General features: G+C 37.7%; 1 protein-coding gene across 1 annotated transcript; it reads left to right on the forward strand.

Moving 5' to 3' along the window:
- The first annotated feature begins 3,468 nt into the window (after positions 1-3,468).
- On the forward strand, positions 3,469-7,823 carry LOC149163653 (beta-D-xylosidase 4-like). Its single transcript, XM_089431795.1, has 7 exons — positions 3,469-3,994; positions 4,702-4,989; positions 5,096-5,265; positions 5,415-5,512; positions 5,618-5,968; positions 6,252-6,668; positions 6,942-7,823. Exons 1-7 carry the CDS (start codon positions 3,590-3,592, stop codon positions 7,526-7,528), a joined length of 2,316 nt encoding a protein of 771 aa, XP_089287921.1. The 5' UTR covers positions 3,469-3,589; the 3' UTR covers positions 7,529-7,823.
- Positions 7,824-22,609: the final 14,786 nt, after the last annotated feature.

Here is a 22,609-nt window from a genome sequence, read left to right on the forward strand (position 1 = left end):
TTTAACAATCTCTAGAAAATAGAAACATATATTTTTTCAAATAAATCATAAAAATATTTCTTTCCTCAAGTAAATCATAAAAAGATACTTTTATGAAAAATTATTATTTGAAAAGTTTTATAAATTCAAAAGATAACTTAAATTTAAATTTCTTATAGTTTTGGGCAAAGCTTTACTCATTTTAAATGAATTGAAAGTACAGCTTGCATTAAGTTTGAAATCATATATTTAGAAATTTCATTATTTTCATTTTGAAAAAATATATGATGAATATATAATTTTGTAAGATATTTTCAAAATTGCACTGTGTAATATGGTTGATCCGTCTATATTACACAGTGTAATTCCATAAATATCTGACCATATACTTAACTATAAAAATCTTCAATCACTGGTTTTCCAGTCACTCACATCTAATTCTAGACATTCTAGAAATGTCTAATAATATAACATCCAAATTCTGCTATAAAATATAGCAAACCTATTAATCAATTCTCAGGAATGAGTGGATGGATAGAAATGACAGTAAACTCAAAATGGATGTTGCAATGGAATTATCCAAAAACATGGGTCCCATCTTTGAAGCAGAAATGGAATCCAAGAACCCTTCTCTGAATGTTCAGTTTATGCCATGGCAGCGTGTACCTAGCTCATAATATTATTGATATTTTGAGCTCGGGAACAAATTCTCAGGTAATAAGCGATATTGACCTTACATTCAATGAGCCGCTTGGATGAAGTTATCAACTGAATTTTTTCGTTTGCTCGGATTCCGTCGGGGATGAACCGGAGAAACTTTAAAATTTAAAATTTAAAATCTGATGTACACGTTAATCTACCTTACTTAGGCGCAATTTTCAATTTTCTCTGTTTGGGTGGTTGAGTGAGAAAATAAATATTCGCTGTTGACATTTAACTACCATTTTAAATATAAAATTTTAGTCACCATTCAAAAACTGGAAAGGTGTACCTCTGGTTGAGTGATTGAGGGAAGATACATATAGACATTTAATGAACATTTCAAAAAATTTAAATAGCATTTATAAAAGGTTTTCAGTAACAGTTAAAATTTAGTTACCATTTTTAAATGGGAAAGGTGTATTTCGGTTGAGTGATGGAAGGAACACACATTACTAGACATTTAATTAACATTTAAATTTTTTAAATAATATTTAAAAAAAATTATAACATTTAAAAATTGTATAGGTAAAAGAGTTGAAAGAGAAGAATTTTTTTAATAGTAAATTATTATTATTATTATTATCTAATTTTAAGGTCACAGTTAAGTCAAACATCACATTAATGTATGAGATTCTCTTGTTTGTGAGACAAAAGACACATCTCTGCCGTGTAATTTGACTGCTAAGTCTACGCAAACATACATACTCTACCCCTCTAATTGAGATTGTATCAAAATTATATTAAATTTCAAATAATTTTGATGACATTTTCAAATTATGTTAATAAAAACATTTTGCAGTTGGATAACTTATTCCTGTATTTAATTCCGTTTAATATATAAGTTGTTTTTCCATCTGAATTGTTTTTCAATTCAATATATAAATTAACTTAAATGTAAACTAATTAAATTTGAAAAAAACTAAATAAATTACTAACATATTTTAAGTTCAATTATTTTGGAATGAATAATTTAGGTCAAATATTAAAAAAGTTTTCAATAACATTTAAAAAAAAGTAAAGTAGAGGAGGGGAAAAAGACTAATTGAGCAATTTATTTATTTATATAAAAGAAGTTTTTAATATTTAAAAAAGTACAAGTAAAAGAGGGGAAGGAGAAGAATTATTTTATGAAGAGTCTCAAGTCTGCACAGATTTTATTGAATTTTTTATAATTTTGATGACAACATTTATAATTATATGGAAAAAGCATTTTGTAGTTACGTAGCTGCTCTTTTCATTCAATATATGAATTGTCTTTCTAATTCAATATTCAATGTATACATTTTTTCCATTCAATATCTAATTAACTCAAATGTCAACAATTTTTCTATTCAATATCTAATTAACTCAAATGTTAACAGATTAATTATGAAAATAAAAATTATTTTATGAAGAGTCTCAAGTCTGCACAGATTTTATTGAATTTTTTATAATCTTGATGATAACATTTATAATTATATGGAAAAAGCATTTTGTAGTTACGTAGCTGCTCTTTTCATTCAATATATGAATTGTCTTTCTAATTCAATATTCAATGTATACATTTTTTCCATTCAATATCTAATTAACTCAAATGTCAACAATTTTTCTATTCAATATCTAATTAACTCAAATGTCAACAGATTAATTATGAAAATAAAAATTATTTTATGAAGAGTCTCAAGTCTGCACAGATTTTATTGAATTTTTTATAATCTTGATGATAACATTTATAATTATATGGAAAAAGCATTTTGTAGTTACCTAGCTGCTCTTTTCATTCAATATATGAATTGTCTTTCTAATTCAATATTCAATGTATACATTTTTTCCATTCAATATCTAATTAACTCAAATGTCAACAATTTTTCTATTCAATATCTAATTAACTCAAATGTCAACAGATTAATTATGAAAATAAAAATTATAATTATGTTTGAAATATATTTCTTCTGGATATAAACTAATTCAAAATATAAATAAAAATTATAATTATGTTTAAAATATATTTTTCCTAAATATAAACTAAACTAATTCAAACTGTGAAACTAGTGATATTTATTTATTGGTTAGAATAAAATTAATTTCAAACTAGTTTTTTTAATTATTTAATTTTCCCAGAATTGAAACAAACCATGATCTACCCCGCATGAATCTTGAATTACGGAAAAATTCCTCTCATCCAGTCATTCCTTATTAATATACCGGAAGATTAGTTATTCTAGTAAATCCTTATTAAATCTACAGAAGAATTGTTTTAATGGAAGATTAGTTATTCTACTAAATGCTTATTAAATTTACAGCGGAATTGTGAAATGAAAATTAGTTTGCGTTGCATCGATTTCTTCACACGTTTCAAATGTTCTACGTTGAAATTTTTTACGTTGAAATTCACTGTTATACGCCTACCGCCGGCGGGTTTCCTAAATTCTTACCCCAACGTTAGAAGTTATTTCCATTATTGCATTTCCCTGCATATCATTACTGTCAAAGCTTATTGTTGAGGCACTTATACCTAAATTGTGGCAAGGATTTCATCATTGGAGCTGGAACTTGCACCTCTTATACACGGATTTAGGCCTTCTGCACTGTCATTATCATTTGTTTTGCCAATGAGTTTCTTCCTTTTTAATGGCAATTGGAATGAGTTAGTTTAGCTAATGATAAACAGTTAAAAATTCTACATGTAGAGGAGTCCCTGCACTTCACGGCCATGGCCATGGATAATTATCACGCAAATAATGCCTCCTAATTATTTATTCAGCATTTACACGTCTACCTCATCTGTCCATTAGCACTGCTCATTTCTGCCACAAAATCTATAAATGGTGGCTGCCACCTTCAACATTCAACCCAATTCTCTGCTATGTCACCGAGTTTGAATTGCTATTCTCAAATACAATTTCATTAGAGATCAGATTTCTTTGATATGGGGCCAAAAGCAATTTCCAATATTGCAGGTCTGATATTATGGATGCTGTTTTTGTGTTGTGGGATTCATGGTCAGCCCAATTTTCCTTGTGACAGTAGGATTCCCAATGCTGCCAATTATCCATTCTGTAAGACTTCCTTGCCCATCAGAGCCAGAGTTAGTGACCTCATTGGGCGTCTGACATTGAAGGAGAAAGTTCAACAGTTGGTGAGCAAGTCAGCTGGAGTTCCCAGGTTGGGAATTCCAAGCTATGAATGGTGGTCAGAAGCCTTACATGGGGTCTCCAATATTGGCCCAGGAACTCAATTTGCAGCTGGGTCTGTTCCTGCAGCTACAAGTTTTCCCCAAGTCATTCTCACTGCAGCTTCATTCAATACCTCCCTCTGGGAAGCCATAGGACAGGCATGTGTATTTCAGATAATTTATTCCATTTTGGCATGGTTTTTCATATAGTTCAATTCAATTTTGAATATGTTCTTTTGCCATGGTTTTTCATATAGTTCAATTCAATTTTGAATATGGACCTTCAATACAGCAATGGAGTTGTGTTGATAGATGGTATTATATATTCCTGATATGATTCTCACAGGGTTATTCATGTTATGTGCTGTCTACTAAGGCTCCAGGACTATGGATTATATTGAATTAATATTGTCAGATTGTCACTTTATATGGCTCCTAGATAGTCATAAGTTTGAACTTTTGTATTATCTTTCTGCTCACAGGGTTTGCAATACAGATGGCAATATATATTTTGTTGTCATTGCAATTTTCTTTGTTTTTACTGGTGTCATGAAATTTGACTTTGACATTGAGATTGATGCTTTGTTGTCATATTATTGTTGCACTCTGCACCGCTTCTAATTGTATTTTCTGCATGAATTTTAGCTTGAAACTTAGTTTTATTGAGTGCCACATACTTGTGATGAATCAATTTATGATTATTTTGAGTTCTTTAAGATTTGCTATACTGCCATGAATTTGCTGATTGGAATTTTTATTTTCAGGTATTTGTCTTGTTTACAGATTGCTATTGAATATTTCAGAAATATTGATTAGATATGACAAAAACTTAAAATTGTACTCTTAGAACTGTACTTCATGTGCAGGCTGTATCAACAGAAGCTCGTGCAATGTATAATGCAGGATTGGCAGGATTGACATACTGGAGCCCTAATGTGAATATATTTCGTGACCCCAGATGGGGCCGAGGTCAAGAAACTCCAGGAGAGGATCCTTTAGTTGTTGGTAGATATGGCACCTATTATGTAAGAGGATTACAGTCAACAGGTGGTAAAAATCATAACAGATTGAAGGTTGCTGCTTGCTGCAAACATTACACTGCTTATGATTTGGATAACTGGAATGGTTTTGATCGCTTCCATTTCGATGCCAAGGTACAAATAGTATTATCTATAATTGAAAATTTATATATCTATCTGTTAGATAATTTATGCTTCTGGGTGGTGAGTGTGATCTCATAGCTGGAACTACAAATTGCAGGTTACACAACAGGACCTTGAGGACACTTATAACCCACCATTTAAGAGCTGTGTTATGGATGGCCATGTTGCAAGTGTCATGTGTTCTTACAACAAAGTCAATGGAGTTCCAACCTGTGCAGACCCAAAGCTTCTCAATGGAATTATAAGGGGACAATGGAAATTGAATGGGTAATTTATCATCCAGTGAATACTACTTTGTAGTAATACTTCATCATAATAGTTGCTTAGTTATCTAGCATTTCAATTGGAAAATATGCGTATGGTTTTGACCAGCTGTCAAAGTTACTGATTTTTTTTCCCTAAATTGTATTGTGTAGATATATAGCATCTGACTGTGATTCAGCAGATGTTTTGTACAACACCCAGCACTGGACTAGAACTCCTGAAAGAGCAGTAGCAGATGTCTTGGGAGCTGGTGAGTGGTATAAATAATATAATATTCTCTTTTATTATTGAATTGTAGAGAATAAAGTATTGTGTATTAATTAAAATTCAACTATGGCTTGTGGATGATTGACAGGATTGGATGTCAACTGTGGAACCTTCCTTGGGGATCATGCAGAAGCAGCAGTTAAGGTTGGGAAGTTGAAGGAAGCCTTAATAGACAGGGCTCTAATCAACTCTTTCACCGTTCGAATGCGTTTGGGAGTATTTGATGGCAATCCAGCAACGCAGCCTTTTGGTAATCTTGGACCTCGTGATGTTTGTAGTGAGCAGCATCAGCAACTGGCGTTGGAGGCTGCAAGGGAGGGGATAGTTCTGTTAAAAAACAATAAGAGAGTATTGCCATTATTCCAAACCAGAACAAGAACCTTGGCTGTCATTGGACCCAATGCAGATGTCACCAACGTCATGATTGGCAACTATGCAGGTAATCCCAACACTTCAAATTTTTCAGTAACCCAGATTTATTCAATTCAGCAAGATTTTGATTTTGGGCTGATTAAGTTCAGAGCCAAAACTTACTCTCCATTATTAGTCACACAAATTCTCAACATGGGTTTCCTTGGGAGATCGGTGCTACTTCTTAATTTTGATCATGGCAATCCACTTATTGATTTTCATCAGTTTACCTGCGCATTATTTTGTCCATAGTGATTTTGGTATTCCAGGGTACTCTGCACATCAGCTCCTAAAAGCTACTGTGCTTGCAGGTATACCATGTAGATACACAACACCCCGACAAGGTCTGGGTAAATATGCAACAACTATATATAAGCCTGGCTGTCAAAATGTGGCCTGCCAAAGAAATCCTACGCTCATACACGATGCTTCACAGGCAGCATCTCGAGCAGATGCCACAGTAATAATTGTAGGAGCAGACCAATCTATAGAAAGAGAAGGGCTTGACAGAGGGAGCCTGTTATTGCCTGGGCAACAAGAACAAATGGTGTTAGAAGTAACAGCTGCATCAAGAGGACCAGTGATACTTGTAGTGATGTCAGGGGGACCAATGGACATTTCATTTGCCAGAGATAGCAACAAGATATCGAGTATTCTGTGGGTGGGATATCCAGGTCAAGCCGGAGGAGATGCGTTGGCTGACATAATCTTTGGTCATCACAATCCAGGTATATTCACAGCCTCAATTTGACCTTGATTTATCTTGACCCAAACTTATATTTTTTTTGGATCAAACAGCTTGATCTACCAGAAACGATAAGTTCCTTCTGGCTCAACCAAAAAACCATTCTTCTATTCTCTGTCCATTAAGTATCAAATTTCTCAAAGTGCTAATCTCAATTCTTTTACACTATGAACACATTTATTACATGAGATACAAATAGTTTATCATAACTTCAAGCATGATGAAATGATCAAATTTCTACTTGATTTGTATACAGGGGGTAGATTGCCTGTAACATGGTACCCACAAGATTTTGTAACAAGAGTACCCATGACAAACATGAACATGCGTCCTGATCGTGCAACTGGCTACCCAGGCCGAACTTACAGATTTTACACAGGGAAAGCAGTTTACCCATTTGGCTATGGATTGAGCTACACAACTTTCTCTCATTCTCTGGTCAATGCACCAGAGATGGTTTCCTTGTCCCTCCATGAAAATCAACTTCTGTCATGCCATGGAAGGAACAATTCCTGCAATTCTGTCAACGTGGAGAACACCAAATGCGAGGGATTGCTCCTTGATGTTCATCTGGATGTGCAGAACACGGGCAGCCGAGATGGAGGGCATGCTGTGCTCTTGTTTTCCAGCCCCCCTACAGTTCATGGGGCTCCACAGAAGAACATGGTCGGATTCAGAAAGGTCCATGTTGGTGCAGGAGCCACAGAAAGAGTGCATTTCAGCATTGATGTTTGCAAAGATCTGAGCATTGCAGATGAGAGTGGTGCCATGAAATTGCCACTGGGTTCTCATCTTCTTCATGTTGGAGATGTGCAGCATTCCCTTAATCTTCAAATTGAATGACAGGAGATTAAGGCTTTAAATATCAATTTATTTCAGATTAGAGTGATGCACAGCTACAACTTGTAAAAGCTCCTGGTTGTTGCTGTTGGGTAATAATACTTTGGGTAATGGTCGTTTATTACTGGGAAGCCAATGTAATTGTAGATACCGTGGTGCGTTCTGGTGGAGTCACTTCAAATGTGAAAGTTTGTAAAATGGCAACATAGACTTTTCGATCAATATGAACAAGTTTTCAACTCTAGCCCATTTGGGAAAGAACCATCGCTTTCCCAGGAGGCGTTGATTGTTTTTTTCATATTTTGTTTGAAAATGTTTTATTATTTTCTACCGCACGAGGAGGGACTTTGGGGTGTGGGTTGGATGGACAAACTTCTATCAAACGCTAGTTATCTAGATGTTTGATTTTGACTTTGCAGTCTGTGTATGTAATTTTCTGTTATCCACTTTTTTAAAATTGCCACTTATTAAAAAAACTGGTCCCCTTTAAGCATTTTTCCATAGCAGCATTTTGGTTACTTAATTGGTTAGTAATATGCTCTTCAGGTTTCTGTGTGTGGTTTTTTGTTTTTGTTTTTACATGTGTTTTTTAATTTGAAGATTTTTTTATTGTTATTGAGTCCAGAGGTTTATTCAAGTTTTTTTTGTCCATTCATGTCTTTTTAAAATAAAAATAAAAAATAAAAATAATGTTTTAAATAGAAAAATAATGTTGGCTATAATTAAAAAAATGAATATGCTGTAAAGTAATTAGAAGTAAAAAATGTGTGATCAAATGTCTAAATCTTATACTTTTCAAAAATATTTCAACAAGAGATTTAAATAAACTATTTGAAGATATATATTAACTAATTTATGTCGATATCAACTTCATATATATCTATATATAGAAAAAAAAGTTTTTATGGTCAAAATTTTTATTTGGTCCCATATATACTCTATTTAACATTGGAAAATACAATTTAAACAATGAAAAATAATGCATTGTATTTTGCACTCTAACAAAATTTGCACCTAAAAAAATTTGATCCCTCTCTGCTCATGTTAGATCTATTTTAGGTTGGTACTTAAGATGGATCTTTTGTTATAATTTTTCTTCTCTATATAAAGTATACTAAAAAGTTGTTGGTAAGAGATAAAAAGTATTATGTAAACCTGTAAAACCATTAATAGGTGTATTAGAAATCATTTGTATTTCAAGCTCCATTTGGTTAGATGTTATTCTCTTGAAGAGATAAGTAAATATATTTCCACATTAAAAAAAAGAGTATAATATTCTGGTTTATATGGTTCATTATGTTATTATTTTATTTCTTTCTATAATATATGTGAGTGATATTTACAATTTATGTTCTGTATATTCTTTTTGGTATATTGTGGTATTTGAGCACTTTTTTAGCACACTTTTTGGAATGATTTTCTTTTAAAGATTAGAAACATGTTTCAGCATCTATAAATAATAAATAGATATGTAAGTTGGTAAGTCTATGTCTAAGAATTATACATGTACGAAATATAAGAGGTTTCACTTGGTCAAAAAAATTTGTAATCCTTGTTGGTACTCCCTTTAAGTAGTATTAAGCCAAACAACACTTATATATGAAATTCATTTCTGCATATTATCACTTAGATCAAATTCCTATGAGTTTCCTAAAAACTTATGTTAGAATAGCTACCTGACTACCTAACAACTATAGTGGCGGTATGATCCTAACACGGGGGCTTCAATGGGGGAGAAATACCATACCACGAGCATTCATGTTGGGGATATATATTAAGGAAAAAATGACATAATATATTGGGGGATATATAGGGTACAGGGTTTTTATATTGGAAGGTATAAAAAATAGAGCTCAAAGTTAAAGAAAAAATATAAGGGGTATAAAAACTGTGATTGAAAAAAGAATACCTACAATATCTAGTGAAAATCGCAGATTTTTAAATTTCAAAAGTATATTGGGTTTGTATTGGTAGGGGGTTAAATAACGTGATTTTTAGAGGTATTTTCCAATATGTAGTCAAATTCAGGGTATTGTTTAGTATGCCATGAACGCACATGATATGTCTTAGGTTCATTGAGTGAAGCCCCCATTAATATGGATTGATCATTATATTATTTTCCATCCATCTTGAGTTTTTTAGAGTGGAAAAAGTGGAGGAATCAATGCATAGGACCATTTTTACCAGTCATACCAATTTGTAAAATTTCGGGATAAAAACTTCAGGAGCCATTTTGAGGCCTTAAACAAACAATTTTATGGTCCCAACCTTACTATAGACCTAGATTCATTAATCTACATGTCAATATATTTCCAATGGTGCAATAATCACGTTATCGAAGCTTTTTTGAAGTTGACCTATCAAAATTGACCACCATAATTCGAGAGGATGCCACATTAGCTGTCATTATTAGTGGATAAAGGGCTAATCCTTTTCGAGTGAATTTGTTCCATAGATGAGTAGAGTAGTTGTTGGCTACGTGGGGCCTGATCGAGGTTCAAAAGTGATTTAACTAAGCAAATCCAGTTACTACTGGCCCTTTCGGCAACAGTCCGCAGAGCGCAGACTGAGGTCTCACTCGAAGTAGTATGGGAAGGTGCTAGAACTAGGTTTTCGCACCCTAGGGATGTCTGATATGGGGTGATAGGTACATGATTCAACCTTCACTCTTACTAGGTTACGTGCACCAGTGAGCTCCTTGCGTCCTGTGGTACTACCTTCGTGCAACTCTAGCCGCAGTTCGACCAATGTTAATTATCCAAGTCTACCTTAAATAGGTTATGTTCGCTAATTATTTAGAAGGTTTTCATACATAAGCATTCATACAAGTGCGCGCATATAAATAAACAGATGCCATTAACGCATAACATCAAAATATAGATCTACGAAATAGATGCACAATATGTCGAATCAACTTAGCTTTATTAATAATCCTTTTCAAGTTCAGTTCAATATAGACCCGACTCCGCCTTGCGCACTCAGCTGTAGGGGTCCGCGCACTCAGCTGCGGACTCTACTAGGCCTCTGCGCACTCTGTTGCAAAGCCTTTACCTCCTACTATGACCCAATACACTTCGTATCCACTTCTATCTTCTAACCATACCTTAGCATCTATCTATTCCTATTTTTCCAAAAAAATGCCTTTACACTTAGAGCCTTGCTCTATTTATACAATCCCATGGTCCATGGACCATGGATAGGCTGACAAAACTTTACATTAAATTACATTATTTTAGGGCGGACAACCCTATGACTCATCCTAGACTCTCACACTCCACACCCACATTTCGTGGAGTCTTTACATTCTATTGACCAAAACTCGGGCTTTAAGCCCCAAAAACATGTTGTGGGGGGATCCGCAACCCAACAGGCCCCCAACACAATCATTGTGACTCGTCCCGAGTCACTCTGCTGGTGCAACAATCTTTACGCGAAGTCCATGCAGTAGTCTCGTGCAACTTGGATGTGCGTTGCACATTGTTCCACTGCATGTGGATCCGTTTTGGGCCTTGACGTCTGGGGTGATTTTGGAATTTCCAGTGCCTCCCACACCTGCAGCGAAGGGCTCTGCATGGCTTCCTCGGTGGTACTTTTGACAAAACCCACACTTCTCCTTATAGTTGTCATCTTGTTTGAGCTGTCTGTAGTTGTTCGCGACTTTGGAGGCTCAAACATCGCTTGGCGCTCAACACTGTGGGCTCACTGTAACAGCTCAAATTACAAACAAACAAGTGTTATCTCATGGCCAGCCTTGGTAGTTTTATAGGGTCTTTCGAATTTGAATTTGACAGTTCCCTCCATTTCTGAGTCATTAATGCATTCTTGGTGACAGATCGTCCCAAATCTAGTTTTGACTTTGTGTCTTAATTGCCCGCCGCCTACTCCTTTTTGTCTTAAATTGGATATCTTGTCATGAATAGTGACACCAATGGTCACTTCCCTGCCTACCCGCGCGACAGCGTAGCTCTCTCTATGCTGGTACGACTTTTGTGACATGTCGATCCTGCGTGCAACCTTTTTATCGTGGAGCTCCCTCACAGACTTTTATAGTCCCGCACTCTCTTTCAACTGCTTGGAGCGTTGAGACTATGCTTCTAATGGTTAGTCAGGTGGCCACACCACCTGTGCGACACTGTAATTGACCTTCCAGCCTATTCTGCGGGCACTCCTCAATGACAATCAGCACCATGCATTCTCCCTTATGTGGTGTTATCCCCTGGTTACTTTGTCTAGTAAGGTGAGGTCGCAGCCATGGTAGTAGAGCCACAAATTCTCGGTGGAAATCTTCTAGTTTAATAGTATGGATGCCCATGTCTTGTTATCATTCTTAGTTTCTCGGCGCAACCTGCTTGCGCAATTTTGGTTTCCAGTTTGTTGATTTTTGCATCCATTAACATGTTTTTCCTCCTCAGCCATACCTGATCTTCTTCAAGTTTGCGAAGTTTAAGGTCCCCTTGCCGAATGGCCTCCTGTAACTACGTAATTCCTTCGCTCGGGCCCTCGCGTACTATCCCAGTTATGGGAGCTACTGTGTGAGGATTATTTCCTTCCAAAACTATGGTCTCGGTGCTGCTCCTCAGCTTCAGAATCATTTCTGCTCTCAGGTTTCTGTACATGGCCCTAGAGGCCCATTAGACCACTGGTACGCGTAGGTCCCAATCAGGTCGTCTCGCTTGGTGAACCCTGTCCAAGATTCCACATTCCTTCTTAAATGCTTCTACGTGGAACGGTTGTGGTGTGTGTCGCTTTTCCTGTTGCTGCGTCTTGTTTCAATTTTCAATCCTGAGTTCAGGTTGCGCGTGTGCGCATGTCTGTGCCCATTGAGATAGGTGGGCATGCAAGCTACCCCATCTTAGCTGATTGACTCTTGTTCGAGGCTAGGGGCCTGCAAATCGTAAGCATATCATCCTCCTACATCTGCGCTAGTCCTCAAACTTTCCTTGATGTGTACTCCACCATCGTACGGGTGTTGTGCGCAGTGCCCATTTCAACGCATCGAACCGTTACTGTTCTGGTACTGCGCTTTCAAATTTGCTCAAGAATTCATCCACCGCGGTCAATCCATCACATGTCAGTAGTTCCCTTGCCTCTGTTGTCACGCAATGCAGTGATCTAATCATCATGTTGGAATTCAGCATTGTCACTTCATGCAACTGATTCTGCCATCATTCTATTTCCTCATCTGAATCCAAAGTGCAGTAGCTTTCATTGTCCCACGAGATTCTCCCATTTGTAGTCGGATTCACCCAATCCTGGTCTCATGCAGTTATCTTGTAAATACAATCCAACTCATCATTGCTTTCATCGTCGTGCACTAGTTCAATGTAGAGCACTCCTTCGGCTGGGTCTAGCGAGACTACTACTCGTAGTGACTTTTTCTCGAATATCATCTTTCGCTTCTTCAGGTTGATAACTCTATTCATATTAGTGGCCCAGTCTATTCCTAACAACACAGGATAGGGATTGTTGTCATCAACAATCTCTATCACTTCAAAATCCGTTTGCATGCTCATGCCTTCAATATCAACTATTACCCCTTGCAACCTCACCATGGGTAAAATCTTCTGTTGGTTTGCCATTCGTAATTCAATAGGGGACCACTGCAATGTGGGCCTACCCATGTGTTCTCATGTTTGCTTCGGTAACACATTCGCATCCGAACCCAGATCTAGGATTACCTGATCCATTTCATACTCACCAATTCGCGCAGTCAATCTCATTTCCCTCCCGATGCACAATGCATGCTTCCCTAATTTCTGGACTATGCGTGATTCTCCTGACCCAACGCACCTGGTGATTAGCTCCTGCAGTCCCTTAACTGCCTTGTTGTCATGCAGCAACTTCATGCATGTCTCTAGAAAGGTAGTAAGAATTGAAGGATCCATTCCTGGCTCTAGTTGATCCTTACTACCTGAAGTGGAGGCCTCTGCGAAGCTCTTCTTAGCTTCCATGAACGTCTCCTTCACGCACTCTAAGTCAAACTCAGGTTCCTTTGCAGTAGCCTTGTGAACCCATGTATCTTCCTCTGACTGCTTCCCTTTATCCTCTCCCATGGTCACACCTCTTCTGAGCATCATGTTTACATTCGGGTCTTCTTCGCGCGGTTCATACCTCATCATTTGTATATTCTGAGTCGGAGGAGGCTCGAATACCCCTTTTTCGCGCATCTGTGTGATCAATGTAGGACAATATATTGTTTCATCATCAAACTCAGCCCAATACGAACATGACATCCTCATCAGGTTGGTGCAATTGCGAGAATAGTGCCCTGGTCCTCCGTAATTGTAACAAATTAACTGTCTCTGGCCCCTTCCTGGTCCCATTCCTCCTCGTCCTCGACCTCGCCCCTGAAATCTAGTGCATGCAATCCCCGCAGCTAGGTCGAGGGCTCGCATTTCTGTATGCATCCTAGAGGTTGGGGTCCGATCCATCATTAGCTTGTAGCTGCAACAAGTGCGCTCATCGTGGCCTACTGACCTGCATAAATTACAAAACAACTATTGGAGAGTCTATGTATACTTCTGCAACAAATGACAATTGTTCGTCATGTGTTTTCCTCCTATCTGACAGATCACGCACCATAACGCGGGTATCACACTCGGCCCTGCCTATGCCTCTGGTCTCAATGGCATTGGTCCCCCTCCTGCCAAGTAGTTCACGAATACTGGACATTGGTCCTTGTCATGGCCCTAGCCTTTTAATTTTACACACCATACTTCCTTGCATGCCTTTGGCCGCCGCGGTGCCCTATCCTGCTTCAAACTCTACATTTCTAGGCATAGATTCTGTACTTGAGTGTGGATTTGTTGAACCCCCAACCCAGGGTCTTGTATTGGGGTCTCATACAACCTCATCACCATTTCCAGCGCTTCGACCTAGGTGGAAAGTTTCTGTTGTGACAACGCCATCCTCAAGTGGAGTGTCAGGGATGCCATAAACCATGCGCGATGTTGGGAATATGTTAGCGTCATATTTGCCTCGCAGATCATACTCTTCAGCCACTGATCTAGATCCCAAGGGGTCTCACCTAGAAGCATCATGATCTCTTTAAACCCGATGATTGATTATGCCTATGATTTCGGCCAACTAAATTCTCTGTTCAACACATTCTAGATGTCTGCTATCCCTACATTTGGGTGGTCGTTAGAGTGTTTGATATACCATGTCAATTCACGATATTGCAGCACGCTCACCAATGTAGCCTTCTTAATGTTGTCGTCTGTGACCCCTTGCGCTTCCCATATTTCTCTTACCACGAACCAGAACTGGTTTGGATCTTCATTCCCTACCCCTCTGAATACTGGTAATTTGATCGCGTTCGACATACTGAACTATGGTGGTGGTGGAGGTGGAGTGGGTGGAGACGGAGGTGAGGGAGGTGAAGTGGGTGTTGGTGTGGGTGAAGGTGGTAACTGCGGAATACGCTGCCTTATCAAACTGACCGCGCTTCTTGGAGAGACCTTAGTGAGCTCTTCCTTGCTCTCTCGCGAAAGTGAAATTAAGGGAATGTTTCCTAATTCTTCACTGATTTTGTAGATATTTCCGCTCCGAGTTGTCCCAAACATTAACGTATTCTCATGACCCTCTTTTCACACAATAACATCTTAATCCAAGTATTTAAAGACTTAATATACTTACCTCACCGCCCATTGAGGAAGCGTCATTCTGCTTCGTTGTAGCTCATGGTTGTGTCTACCACAAACTCAGTGATAAATCCTCCTATTATCCAGTTGAGCCAATGGTCCATAGCATGCACGATCTTATCTTCCGATGCCTCTAGCGTGCGCACTAATTACGGAGTCCACACTATTGGTTTGTCGAGCTTACACCTTCCCTGGCTGTCATCTAACCTCGCGACCCACTCATACAATTCAGAAGGAAAGGATGCAAATAAAATCTCATGGGTTTCCATATACACGTAGCGATTCAGACACTTTTTCTCAGATACTTGCGGAGTTTTGTTTTCCTGTGTCACGAACTTGTGAATCTTCTTGTCCAACCACTCTTCAATTTCCTTCTTTGTTGGGTTCCAGTGGCATGACATCAAACATCCCTTAGGTAGATCCTGGTCCTGGAAACGGAACCATTTGTTGGATACGTGGGGCCTGACCCAGGTTTAGAAGTGATTTAGCCAAGCAAATCCCAGTACTACTGGCCCTCTCGGCAATATTCCACGGAGCGCGGACTGAGGTCTCACCTGAAGTAGTATGGGAGGGTGTTCGAACTAGGTTTCCACACCCTGGGGATGTCTGATATGGGGCTATAGGTACATGATTGAACCTTCGTGCTTACTAGGTTACGTGCACCTGCGAGCTCCTTGCATCCCGTGGTACTACCTTCTCGCAGCTCTAGCCGCAGTGCAACGAGTGTTAATTACCCAAGTCTCCCTTAATTAAGTTCTGTTCGCTAATTACTTAGAAGTTTTTCATACATAAGCATTCATACAAGTGTGCGCATATAAATAAACAGATACCATTAACGCATAACATAAAAATATAGATCTATGAAATACATGTACAATATGCCGAATCAAATTAGCTTTATTAATAATCCTTTTCAAGTTTAGTTCAATACAAACTTGACTCCGCCCTACGCACTCAGTTGCAGGGGTCTGCACACTTAGCTGTGGATTCTACTAGGCCTCTGTGCACTCAGCTGTAGAGCCTCTACCTCCTACTACGATCCAATACACTTCAGATCCACTTCTATCTTCTAACCATGCCTTCGCATCTATCTATTTTTTTTTTTTTTCCAAAAAACTATCTTTACACTTAGAGCCTTGCTCTTTTTATACAATCCCATGGTCCGCGAACCATGGGTAGGCCGACACAACTTTACATTAAATTACATTATTTTAGGGCGGACAAACCTATGACTCATCCTAGACTCTCACGCTCCGCACCTACATTTCGCAGAGTCTTTACATTATATTGACCAAAACTTCGGCTTTAAGCCCCAAAAACATGTTGTGGGGGATTTGCTACCCAACAATAGTCGAGATGGATAGGGGATCTAGATTGGCTAAGACAAAAGTCATAAAACCCCACTTATGGTTAATGAATTTGTGAATAACCTTTGTGATCTTGTAGAGGAGAATTTTTTGCTACTGGAAGCACAAGTTGCATATATTAACCATAATGTGAATCTCGTCATGGTGTCCTAACCAATAAGCTTTGGTTAATTGGAGAAGATGGATGTTTTAATGTGTAGGTCCAATCAAAGGGGAGATTAGTAGATCGAGAAGAAATAAATAACGAGCCAAAGAAAGGACTAAAAAATATCAATGCAGTTTGAGTGGAATGAACCATTCATAGTCCTTGATCAAAATCAAAGCAAAGGTTGATATCAAGTCGTACTAAGGTGAGATCAACACTTTGAAGATAAATCATTGATTGTAACAATTATAATTTTATTTTAGTGTTCAACATATAGAGGAATAATAGAATATTTCATTTACATGGATGAAATTAGAGGGCCATGCCTTGACCTAGTTGGAAACCACGCAAAGACCTTGAGGTTGGAGGGAGATCCTTTAGTGACTAAGAGGGAGGAATTTTAAACCCTTATAAAGTCACATTTTTACCCTATCAAGTATGTATAGAATCAATGGATCCGGTGGCACTACTTTAGGCATAAGTAGGGGAAAAGTGTAAAGGAGTACACTGATAAGCCTCATCATTGGATAACTATATGGACCTTAATTCACCTCCTAGCTTAGTCAAATCAACTCTTCTCACAATTTATTACATTTTTTGATTATATTTTGTTTAATGAGATGAGTCAAAGTGAGATATTATGCCTAGTGGACTAATGTGCATTGAATGTAGGTTTGTGAGAGAAATTATGGAATTTTGGCAAGATTAAAGGCTGAAACTCAAATGGGACAAGGAAGAGAGATTGTAAGAGGTAAATCATCCTCATTTACTGCTCCCTCATTTGAATATTCCTCCATTAATCACACTAGATTGGAGTACAAGCAGCCAAGGCATGAAGATCAAAAGGAATCCGAACAAGTGATAGTCAAAGAGTTAGTTCATCTCGAGTTTGGGAGCCAAGCCTACCTAGATTTAAGGAAGTCGTTGGAGACTTTAGTTGTATAAATAAATATTCCTAGAGTCTCATTAGGATTCGATTTTTTTTTTGTAAAAACACTAGTTATTTTTTTGAGCTCCAGACTTGTGGAAGACATTGCTATGTAGTTATCTGTTTTGAAAATGAGAATGGGATTCTTCTTGATCCAACATTGAGTTAAGTCAGAGAGCTAAAGCTCTTGGGTTAGGGCCCAACCCTAGCAGAAAAGGTTCCTCTTCTTGTATTTGTATGATTAGATTAATTTCATAGATTCATGGTTAAATTGTCCTTATAAGTATTTCACTGCAAGTAGTATAGATTTTCTTAGTTTGTTTATTAGTTTTCTTCCATGTGTTCTTTACTTCAGTGGTAGTTAGAAGTGATAAAAGGAACATCAAAAAGCTATCAATAGGTGTTTTGGCTTCAGTTCTTCCTTCAGGGATCATGATTTGAGGAAAGAAACCCCATGCAGCCCCAAAAAGACAGAATTCTACTTTCTCATAGAATTTAGAGTTTACTGTGCTTAAGTCAACATTTGATCAGTTTGCAAGTGTAGGATTTAGCAACCATTTCTTCCATCTTCAGTCTTACAGTGTTGAAAATAGCAACAAGAAATGCTAAATATAGAAGTGCTAAAAATAGCATTGCTATAAATAGCATTTCAGGATACATTCCAATTTTAGTTAGTCCCTGAACTAAAATTGAGAATTAAAATTCGAATTTGATCTTAGCAACTGTTTGAAAAATAATTAATTAATTCATCTTGAGTTAATTAGTTGGAGAAAATCAAACATGAAGTCTATGTGAAGACATGCAACAATTATCCCTTTGATTTAGGAAGTTGTTCCTTAATTAAGGAGATCAGGATGAGTTGTACTTTGAGTTGTAATTAGTTAGCTCAGTTAACTAAGTTAAGTCCAGTTAGATTAGTTCCAATAGTTTGTGCAATTGATTGTGAGTTCAGTTAGTTAATGCATGCATGCATGTAACTAGGGTACTTCAGATAACTGAATATTCCCTCATAAATAACTCATGCATGTCAGTTCAGTCAGAGACCTAGTTGAGATAAGAGGATGGGACAATGTACTATCAATTGCAAGAATATTCCAATGAGAATATCTCTTACATGTCAAAGGAATTCATTCCTTGGAGATTGTGCAGTTACTTCTGAGTTTGGTGAGTTGTGTGAGAGGTGAATTCACACACGTGGCAGCTAGAGGATACAGGAGAAACTGCGCAAGGAAATAGGAGGCTTCGACTACTGAGAGAAGACATATGTTGTGTCTATTCAGTCTATGAGAAACATTGAGGGATTATATTGAGAGCTGGATAGCTTGTGAGCTAAAGCTTTGTGTAATCCAGAGATTTTTCCACTTGTATGACAATATAGATAGCGGGGTTTTTAGCTGAGGCTTTCCCCAGATTATTCTTATATGTTCATGTGTGATTTATTTCTCATTCTCTGTTATATGTGTTCTATTTGGTCTTGCTCAAAATCGATTAAGCTTCCGCAAGTTTGTTTGTAGAAGTAGATCAAGTATTTTTCTTTAGTATATTGCATTATCAGGTGATCTACAGTGGGAATTTCCACATGGTATCAGAGAAAAGGTGATCAAAGTGGAGAATAGTATACAAAGAAGGGAGAAGTTCAAAGGTTGAAATTCTTGATTATAGAAATCGAATTCTTATCACATCTCAAATTTCACCAATGGCATTCAATGGTTTGAGACTCGAGTATGCCCTAGATGGCAGCTCGAATTATATAGCCTGGAAGGATTGCTTGGAAGCGATATTAGAGGAAAATGGTTTGAAGGGCTTCATTGATAAAGAATTCCCCAAGCCAACAGCTGCTAATGCCCAAGAGTTGGAGTAATGGAAGAAATGTGTGGCTAGAGCAAGGAGGATTCTTCTAAAGTGAGTTCGAGACCACATTGTCTCAAGTCTCCATGGGAAGGAGACACTATTTTCAATGTGGAAAAAATTGAAGAATCTATATTAGAACAACTGTGATTAGAGGAAGATGGGGCTGAAAGACAAGCTTTGGAAAATCAAGTGTGAAAAGGGTGACACGATCTCTACATATCTAAACAAGCTCACCACCTGTAGGGATGAGCTTGGAAGTGTAGGAATCATGACAGCTGATGATGACATGGTGAGTCTTGCTCTCCTCAATCTTCCTAAGAGCTTGCATAGCTACCAATACTTGGTAAATGGAAGAGAGAAACTGCCAGATTGGGAATGACTGTGGTTAGATATGATGCAGGAGGAGATAAGGAGAAGCACCGAAGATGGATCTTCATCAAAGAAAGATGATGAACAAAATCTAGCCTTAGCGAGTAAGGTGAGGAAAGGGAAAGGGAACGCTTCCCATTCCAAATCGAGTTCTTCCCATGGTGGGAAGAATATTGACAAATCAAAAGTGCGATGCTTTCATTGTCTTGAGGTGGGCCATTATGCAACAAATTGTCCATAGAAGAAATCCAAGAAGGGATCCTCGAAGGGATTAGATGGTGAGGCACTGGCCTGAAAGTTAAAATTGGATTTCACCCTCATCGTATGCATGGTTTCATCGATGGTGGGTTGTGTTTGGTACCTAGACAATGCAGCCTCATTCCACATGACTAGCGACAAGAGTTTATTTAGTACCTTGGAGGAGAAGGACCTCTAGATGCGCATAGAGATGGGTGATGATGGAAAGTACCATGTTTCAAGTGAAGGTACGGTTGTGTTTCAGAGGGAGCATGAAGCTCCTATCGCCCTGATTGATGTAAAGTATGTGCCTAGACTGAAGAAGAACCTGGTGTCCATCACTATGTTGAAAGACAAAGGCTATGGTGTAGTCTTTAGTAAAGGAAAGGCATTCTTGAGGCACATCGACACTGGACAGACCAAGAGGATTGGGATTCGAGTAAAAAATATCTACAAGCTGAAGGTAGATGACTGTGCTGCATTGAGTTCCAAATCAGAGTTGGTGCAAAGCTAAGATATTGGTGAGCTATGGCATAGAATATTGGGCCACTTGCACCATGGGGCCTTGAAGATCACGCAGTAGATTTCTACTAGACTTCCCAAGGGAAAACTGGAGAAAGTGGATACATGAAAAGATTGTACCTTGGGTAAGTATGCAAAATCTTCCTTTCAAGATTGAGACAGTCGAGCTGGAGAAATCTTGGAGCGAGTTCATACAGATGTGTGTGGAACATTCTTGATAGCTTCCACCGCTAAACAAGGGTACTATGCTATTTTAATTAATGATTTTTCTCATAGATGTTGGATCTACTTCATGCAGAAGAAGGATCAAACCTTCTCAAGGTTTTGTGAGTTAAAATCCTTGGTTGAGAAAGAATCTGGAAAGAAAATAAGGGCCTTGTGAAGCATCAATGGTGGAGAGTATGTCTCCCAATAGTTTAAGGACTTCTGTGCAACATAAGGAATTAAAAGGGAGTTGACGGTGTTAGTTTTAGTCTTTGAAGCCTTCCAGCAATGATCAAATATGATCTTACAAAGTGGTTTTATGATGTTACAGTCAAATTTTTGTTGAAAAGTGTGCAACAAGAAATGCTTGTTGAGAATGCAACAAGATGATGGAGCTTAGTGGAAAGGAGTCGCCTTCACTAAGTGGTCCCGCAGGCAAGTTTTGGTGCAAAGTCTATTTTTAGACTATGTCTATTTTTAGACATATGGATCATGGTCTATGAGTTGCAGTTTGTTGTTTATGGATGATTGGTCATGTTGGGAAAAATAGATGGAATTCTATTTTTGGATCACAACAGGAGTGATTAGAGTCTATTTTTAGACTGCTAGTCAAAAATAGAAAAGTCAAATATTATTGTCTCATAATAATATTTAGACTATAAACTTTATCTTATCCTCTTGGAGCACTTCAGTTTGAGCTACAGATGTGGCACATGCAACTGTCAGAAGGAAATACGCTTTCTTTGTGGGTCAGTTGAGCTATTGCATGTAGGACATCAGTTAGTACTCATGTGGTTGAGTTCTGTGGAGTTGGATGAGCAGTTAATGGAGTTGTGTTTAGTTTGACTTAGTTGAACTATTTGTATTTAGTCTAGCTGGCCAATAGACTAAGTGATGAGTTGTGTGAATTAGTTATTAATTAATTCACTAATTATTAACTCATAATGCAACTGAAGAATACATCAGTTAACTCAGTGCATGTACAGTTCAGTGGAGACAGGTGTTAGAGGTTGAGATTGCTATCAGTTGTGACTATAGTTGTGCATGAGACTTTGCACAAGCAATGTATTGAGTATGCCCATGATAATTTCACAACATATGCCCAGTAGAATAGAATGTGCTCACGTGATTTACAGTGTGACTGATTTTCACAAGGTAAATAGGAGTTTGGATCAGCCATTCATCATTCATTCTCTTGCAGGGTTGTGCAGTGGAGGTAGGCAAATAGTGGAGGAGATTTGAGGCATCAAATCTGAGCTGTATTGTGTGTAACAGGTGGAGATAGTGCTGGATACTTGTGAGGAGTATTGTACTATGTAATGTTACATGTTATCAATCATTAATATACAGATAGTGTGGGGTTTTCAGCTATAAGCTTTCCCCGGGTTACATACTGTGTTAATGTGTGCATGCGATTGATGTTTCATTGTTTTTGATGCTGCTAAATTGATGATCAACGTAGAGGAGGTTATGTATTATGCATGTATTTTGCAATAGTGTATAATCGGGATAATCTCTGTGAATAAGTGTCATATTAATCAAAATTTCTACATGGTATCAGAGCTGTTGATCATCAGATCTACTATTCAGGAAGTGTTAACATTCTATTTCTTTAGGTAGAGTCTATAATCGGGCCAGGTAGCCTCTGGATTCATCCTTCCTTGGGAAGGTGAGATATCCGGTAAAATCCCATACAGTCAATCTTTGTACGAGAAATATTTTGTTCTCACGAATCTTAGATCCGAGGCGGTTGAGTTTGGAGCTGGTGGAATTCGAATTTGCAGCAGTGTTTTCTTGGTGTCAAAGAAGCAATGTCTT

Source organism: Pinus tabuliformis, chromosome 5_1, assembly GCF_031772625.1.
Source record: "Pinus tabuliformis cultivar Carrire ecotype Pingquan chromosome 5_1, CPIR1, whole genome shotgun sequence".
Classification (NCBI taxonomy): domain Eukaryota; kingdom Viridiplantae; phylum Streptophyta; class Pinopsida; order Pinales; family Pinaceae; genus Pinus; species Pinus tabuliformis.

Bases quoted from the DNA above. Each gene is read 5' to 3' on its own strand.
- LOC149163653 (XM_089431795.1), top strand. From the start codon at position 3,590: ATGGGGCCAAAAGCAATTTCCAATATTGCAGGTCTGATATTATGGATG. The intron at 4,990-5,095 runs GTACAAATAGTA...TACAAATTGCAG, and splicing joins GCTTCCATTTCGATGCCAAG to GTTACACAACAGGACCTTGA. The intron at 5,266-5,414 runs GTAATTTATCAT...TGTATTGTGTAG, and splicing joins GGACAATGGAAATTGAATGG to ATATATAGCATCTGACTGTG.